Raw genomic sequence first — 6,721 nt, 5'->3', positions numbered from 1 at the left:
ACGTACGGTCCAATAAATGTTTGAAATTTGAACAAATGATGAAATTTAGTCAGTTATGTAATAAAAAACATTTCATTGAAAGCAACATGTTGCGTACTTTTCCATATTTGTCAAACATTTACTTTGTTCGTATTTTCAACTGGTCTGCCCTCTTTTTTGACCACTAATCCCTTATATGTATACATATATGTTCTTATCTTTTATTCTTACAGAACGATTTTCATTTTGTTTGAGGCAATAATGGGGAATAGTTTGGGAGGGAAAAAGATGGCCAAGGTGATGAAGATAAACGGGGAGACGATGAAGTTGAAGACGCCGGTGACGGCGGAGGAGGTGTTGAGAGATTATCCGGGGCATGTTGTGTTAGAATCGGAAGCCGTTAAGCATTATGGTATACGAGCTAAGCCATTGCAGTCGAATCAAAGGTTGGAGCCGAAGAGGCTTTACTTCTTGGTGGTGTTGCCCGAGGCTCCCAAAGAGAGGGTTCCGAGGAGGGTTCGGTCGGGTATAAACATGAGTGCTAAAGACAGGCTGGAGAGCTTGATGTTGTCGAGGAGGTCGGTGTCGGACCTTACGCTTCTGAAACCGACAATCTCGATACCCGAGGGTGATGAAGAAGAAGAAGGGGAAGGAGGAGGAGGAGCAACGAGGGTGAAAATGAGGCTTCCCAAGGCCGAAGTCGAGATGTTGATGAAAGAAAGCGCGAGTGAGGAGGAGGCTGCGGAGAAAATCATGCAACTTTGCATGGGGATGACCGGAAGAAACAGCCCACGTGGTGAAGTTGCCGAGCGGCGACAAGTGCATTGGAACGGTGGCCGTGAGGTTAGTTTCTTACCAGACAACGACACTCTTTTCATGTTACTTTTCATAGATTTTACTAAGCTCGTTTAGACAAAATTAAATTAAAATTAATTAATTTAATATTTCTAACGGTCAAATATGTAGCAGGAGTCTTTGTTTATCTCTACTTAATGAGAAAAAGGGCAATCTAATACCAACATTTTGACCATACATACACCCATATGTTAAGATAATGCGATTATTGTACTTCCTTTGCAAATGGTACTTTTATATAGAAAAAAAAAATTCTATCGAGATTTTCAAATTTCCTAAGTTTTTGGAGTTTTATTACAGTATTTTTTTATCTAAACGCTGTTAATCTCATCAGCGATTAAATTTATTATATGATAGTCAAATTTATTATTTCTATAGATTTACAAATAGTAATCATCATCTTAGGTTTCACACTAATATTAAAAATCAATATATAAATCATTACTCAAAACTAAATAAAGACTCTCTCTCTTAGTCTTTTCTTAAGATCATCTACTCTCAATCTCCTTCGTCGAGTTACTCTCTTCCTTACAAGACATGCATGCACGTCTTGTCATATTTTGACTGATACTGGAATCATTAACTATAAAGTTATAATTTGTTTGCAGAAACGGGTGAGTTTCATGGCAATGAATGGAGGAGGCAGCCAAGTAGCAGTGAGTTCATAACAAAGCAAATATATTATAAATAAATGAAAGAGCAGAGGCATTGAAGTGCTCAGCCTACATTTTATATTGTTGCTTTCTTCTTCTGTACATACTCTGAAGCTTTAGTGCTTTCATGGAAGAGCTTAGAGAGGGTGCAGATGTAACCTTTTTTTTGGAGATGATTATATGGAATTTCTTCTACTTTCACTCTCTATCACACTTTATGCGTTCAATTGGTGAAATTAACAAATAATAAATATATCCTAATGACTCAGATCATGGAACAAATAGTTTCAAGAGTAAAAATAAATAAAGGGTTATTATTTGATATACAGCCTGAGTTAAATTTATTTTACATAATCTATATATTTTATCTTAAATTTTATACTTAAATCCTATATAGGACACGTGACATTAAGATAAATAAAATTGTATAAACCAAAATTTATACACTTCAGCTTTGAAAGCAGAATTTTCCCCTGGAAAGGTGTCTAACGAATTAAGTTGCCGATCCCATACATGCAAACTTATGAGTGAAAGCCTTATGTGATTCAATTCTAGGATGTCCACAGCTGCTGGACCAAGGTATGATGTCTCCATAACAACTGGTTGTAGCTATAGAACTCACTGCTACTTGGCTGCCTCCTCCATTCATTGCCATGAAACTCACCCGTCTCTGCAAACAAATTATAACTTTAGAGTTAGATGATTCCAGTATCTAGTCAACGAATGATACAAATTCATCTTTCTACAAATACAGGGTAAAGATAAAATAGATACACATAATATGGTATACAGGCTACTAAGAAATACTATATCAGTAAATAATATTCAGTGTGCTTACATTGTAATCATTTCTCTCCTTTCGAATCTGATCTCTCAGTTCCATAATGTGATTCGATAACTCGCTTCCGTTTGATGATTTACTCTTCAGTTCAATGCTGTCAAGTACATCAGATATTTCCGCATACAGCATTTCCGTTTTGACCATTAGCTATAGAACACAAAACAGTTACTTCAGGAATATGTGGATTTTATTGGCATAAGAACAAAAGGGAAATAGATAACAAACCTCGGCTGCCTCTCTTCTAATCCACTCCTGCTGAACATCTCCCCCAAATTCAAGCATTGATGGGGGCAAATGTACCGATAGTATATTGATTAGAGAAAAACGGAAGAATGCAACCATGTTGCCAAATCCGTCAAATCATACTCATGGGTATCAACATCATACTTAACTATCAAAAGGGACTAAAGGGTTAAACTTTACAGCATTTACCCATAAAAATGAAGGCATTCCCTCTGCAATGAATGACCACATGTTGCTGCGCGGTTAGCAGTTGCATGATTTGAAAAACTAAGCTCCAAGAACTTTCCAAAAGAAAGTCCCCAAGCAGCATCAGACATAATCACTCTACGAGTTGCTGGAGGAACCCCATCTATATGAGCACACCTAAGGCATCGGTGCCACATCCAGTTCCTTTCAGCACACACCTGCTTGAGATTGGAACCAATATACTCTGGTGTGTATCAGTGCCTGAAAAATACTCACTAAGCTTTATCTTCTTTAATTTTTCAAATTTTCAAATTCATTAATCTCGTAAAGATGCCTCCCATCTTCAATCATGGTTCTTGCAATTCAGATTGGGGAAAATCTCCAATATCGCAGGGCAACATAGTGAACATATTTAAATCCTTCATTTGCTCTAAAGAACACAAGTCCATGTCAACAATAGGAGCCAAATCATCAAGAGCAGAACCACCTGAAGAAGGGAAAAAATGACAAATCCCCCTGATCAGGCAATGATTCCAACACTTCTTGCTCAGGCTTGATACTCAGAGATGCGTCATTTTGAGCAGAAGAAATGACTACAATATTCAAACTGGATTGACTATTGTCAATTTGCATTTTCTCTGGCACAGCAATTGAATGTTTTATGTTAATCTTTGGAAGAGTAGAACCTTCATCGGCAAGAAAGGAAGTTTCAAGAGATAAGCGATAGGCTGCGAAAACAGCATATTGGACAACATGTTTAACCTTCTTCAGTTCATCACGAGATCTACCCCTCAGCAGGACCTATAAAGAGAAACAAAGCAATTTGATTAGAAACAACCATGTAAACATCCTAGGAAATTCTAACAATGATTAATGGATACATGCCGACAACAATGATTTCTTCAATTCCATCATACATGTCGATTATCCACATGTTTACAAGCCCAATGTTATTTTATCATCCACATGAGCACATCGATTACTACTCCTCAAAAGCCTATAAGGATCAGAAAGAGAAAAACCAACATTGAACTAAATCACATCTAATCTTCCAATACACTTCACTTTCTGCACTGAATACAGGACAAGAGCACTTCGAGGTGGCACAACAAGGATATAATCAGACCAAACAAATTAGTATACAAACAAATGTATTGATGGAGTGAGAGAAAGGCATAAAAGCAATTATTAGAAGAAGAAAAAGGAGTGGAGGCAGCTATTGTTGTAATAGAAAAGGAAGACAATGAAAGAATTTGGTCAGGCACCAACAAAGATGTTTCTGCCACAAAGAAAAACAAAAGAGAAATTAATTGAAAAAAAGGAAAACGCACTAGAGCTCCAGGAATGGAAACAATTTCAAAACTTCCCCAATAACACAACAAATAAATCATATGGATAGAAAGAAAATATTACCGTGCAACCTAAGCGCCTACGACAACCTTCAAAGAACATCAGTGTTTTTGATGGTTTCTTGTTGAACTGATTGGACATCTCATGTTCTTCGGATACTTTCTCCACTCGGAACAGTTCACAATGTCCCAATCGTGCAGTAGATAAATTATCAATAGATGGACAAACAAGACCACCACTGCACCTTGCTATACGCTCCAGTAATGGCCTTTTAACATTGAGCACTAATGATATTTCCTTTGCAAGTAGATACTCTTGAGCATATGAAGACACACTCTTTTCTACAAGCAAAACATTGGGCGGAGAGCCTCAATCTTTGCAATGAGCATCTTGAGATGATCATTTTCCTGTCAAATCACAAACAACTATATTAAGCAAATGAAATTGTTAATGACAGAAAAACCTTCAATTAACCTACATGAATGGAACAAATTTTTTTTAACAAACCTACAAGGAATCACAAATTATTTTCAAGGAGGAAACTAAATCAAATTCTTCCGCGACAACTAGTCATAAAACAATATTTACACATAAAAATCACAACATTATCAATAATATGACAACAAATTTCCCAAGGCACAAATTCAACGACGCCAATAAGAACCCCGAAATTAAAAAGTACAGCAGAAATTTGACCCAAAACAAACCCATAATTTAAAAAAAAATCAGAGCTTAAACGGTCTCAGATTCATCGAGAATGCATCCACATATTGATTCAAGCATCAAAATCATCGTGAAATATATGGGGTTTAGGCTTTTAGCTTTTGAAACCAAATCCGCAAACACGAAAGAGTTCAATCACTGTGAATAGCGAGAAGATGAAGAAAACAAATGTTAAAAGTACATAAATTATGCGCAACCAAAAACAAAACAACAACAAAAAAGCCTTTTCAGCGATTAGAAGTGAAGATTAAAATTAGATGCTAGGAAAAATGATAATGAAAAGGAGGAAAAGTAGTACGGAGAAAGTTCCTTTCCTACCGGAATCTGCAAGCATTTCCATTGACCATAAACTCTCCTTCGCAACATCAACACTTCTCTTCTTCGTACCAAAAAAAAAACACTTCTCTTCCTTATTCTTTGCTCACTAATAATATTATCTCTGCCGCCATTTCCCTTCCCTTTAAGACCTTATCCCTTAACTATTATTTTTTCAGCTCTTTCGGCGCTTTTGTTTCTCTCTCTCTTTCTCCTGCTGTGTTATTCTTGTTTTCTATTGGGTAAACTATACGGATGATCACCTAACTATTACTTCATTTCACTTTGACAATTAATGTTTCAATTTCATTAATCAAATTATCTAAATTATTTAAATATTTTAATGAAACTATCAACTGTTAACTTTTTAATAAAGAAGATGACGTGACAGGAAAAAAAGCTTTTTAACTGGAGCTAATATTTGTATTGGGTTTGCAGATCACAACGTGGTTATTGATGGGAGGACTTTCAACAGCTTTATCAAGACATGGGCATCAATTTTCAAAGACCTTTCTTCTTTCTCAATCTACTCATCATCTCTACTTCCTTTTAACGATAAAAATGTGATAAAAGATAGTTACGAGCTACAGGCCATTTTCTTGAACTATTAGAGCAGCAAGCCAGCAACATAAGATCTAGTCAACGCATGGTCATAGGTGCTTCAACCTCAGAGTCGGACTCAGTGTTAGCCATGGTTAGAGCCACTTTCCTTGTGTGCCCTGCTGATACGGAGAAGATTAAACACTGGATTATTGAGAGATGCAAGGCGGAGAAAATGGCTTAGCCTCCACGCTTATCACTTCTAATTTAAGATGCGCTTTTGAGTGGGTGTGTTTGATAAAATCCCGAGAGAGTTAATGTTAAGCTAATCGGTAAGAACCCGAGTTACTCAGGGTTCAATGCGGGTTGTTTAAACCGATTGGACTACCCGGTCCCGACTACTTATTTTGATAACTGCATTGGATTTGCTCGAACTATGGCAACTCAAAGTGAGCTTTGCGGAAAGGATGGGATAATCGTCGCAACGAATGAGGTCGGAAGCAAAGTTAAGGATTTGGATGAATCATTTCTGGACGGACAGAAAATTGGTATAATTGGTATAATGTATAAATATTGAAGATTAAATATGTAATTATATCATATTTTTTTAATTGTTCGTTAAAAGTTAACAATATGACTTTATTGAAATAATTAAATAATTTAATTGATGAAATTAAAATATTGGTGGTCAAAATAAAAGAGTACAATAGTCTACACCCGTGTAGTTTACCTTTTTTTTTATTTGAATTGTTTGATTTGATTAGGGTTTATGTATTTTAATGAGTGAGAGTTGTAGCTGATTGGCCATCATATTAAATATCATTTACTACTCTTTTTTATTTCTTTGAGAAAATAACCTCAGTGACCAAAAATGCCTTATAATATACGATTTTAACTAATTTTTTTTTTGGATTTGTCAAAATGACCAACTAAATCGCAATGCGATCTCCGGTATCGCAAATCAGTTTCCAGATTCGCAACGCGATTTTGACTATCGCATTGCGATTTCCCAAATTCGCGTTACGATTTCCCAAAT

General features: G+C 36.1%; 2 protein-coding genes across 3 annotated transcripts; one reads left to right on the top strand and one right to left on the bottom strand.

Moving 5' to 3' along the window:
- Positions 1-208: 208 nt before the first annotated feature.
- Positions 209-1,531, top strand: LOC120166986 (uncharacterized protein At1g66480-like). Its single transcript, XM_039176136.1, has 2 exons — positions 209-822; positions 1,443-1,531. Exons 1-2 carry the CDS (start codon positions 241-243, stop codon positions 1,500-1,502), a joined length of 642 nt encoding a protein of 213 aa, XP_039032067.1. The 5' UTR covers positions 209-240; the 3' UTR covers positions 1,503-1,531.
- Positions 1,532-1,940: 409 nt separating this feature from the next.
- On the bottom strand, positions 1,941-4,514 carry LOC120170195 (putative 1-phosphatidylinositol-3-phosphate 5-kinase FAB1C). Of its 2 annotated transcripts, none has more exons than XM_039178179.1 (5): positions 4,171-4,514; positions 2,761-3,558; positions 2,554-2,680; positions 2,326-2,475; positions 1,941-2,157 (listed from the first exon to the last, which is right to left on the bottom strand). In XM_039178179.1, the coding sequence occupies exons 2-5, from the start codon at positions 2,952-2,954 to the stop codon at positions 1,981-1,983; spliced, it is 648 nt and encodes a 215-aa protein (XP_039034110.1). In that variant the 5' UTR covers positions 2,955-3,558; positions 4,171-4,514; the 3' UTR covers positions 1,941-1,980. The 2 variants fall into 2 exon arrangements, with proteins under 2 accessions (XP_039034110.1, XP_039034115.1); XM_039178184.1 differs by having other exon boundaries at positions 1,945-2,105; positions 2,325-2,475.
- Between the last annotated feature and the right edge of the window lie 2,207 nt (positions 4,515-6,721).

The sequence above is a fragment of the Hibiscus syriacus genome, unplaced genomic scaffold (genome assembly GCF_006381635.1).
Source record: "Hibiscus syriacus cultivar Baekdansim isolate YM2019G1 unplaced genomic scaffold, ASM638163v2 tig00003041_pilon, whole genome shotgun sequence".
Taxonomy (NCBI): Eukaryota; Viridiplantae; Streptophyta; class Magnoliopsida; order Malvales; family Malvaceae; genus Hibiscus; species Hibiscus syriacus.
This window is presented reverse-complemented; position numbering and strand designations above follow the sequence as displayed.

Coding starts and splice junctions, on each gene's coding strand:
- LOC120166986 (XM_039176136.1), top strand. CDS start 241: ATGGGGAATAGTTTGGGAGGGAAAAAGATGGCCAAGGTGATGAAGATA. Junction 823..1,442: donor ATTGGAACGGTGGCCGTGAG/GTTAGTTTCTTA, acceptor ATTTGTTTGCAG/AAACGGGTGAGTTTCATGGC.
- LOC120170195 (XM_039178179.1), bottom strand. CDS start 2,954: ATGTGGCACCGATGCCTTAGGTGTGCTCATATAGATGGGGTTCCTCCA. Junction 2,681..2,760: donor GAATGCCTTCATTTTTATGG/GTAAATGCTGTA, acceptor ATGATTTGACGG/ATTTGGCAACATGGTTGCAT. Junction 2,476..2,553: donor TTAGAAGAGAGGCAGCCGAG/GTTTGTTATCTA, acceptor TGTGTTCTATAG/CTAATGGTCAAAACGGAAAT.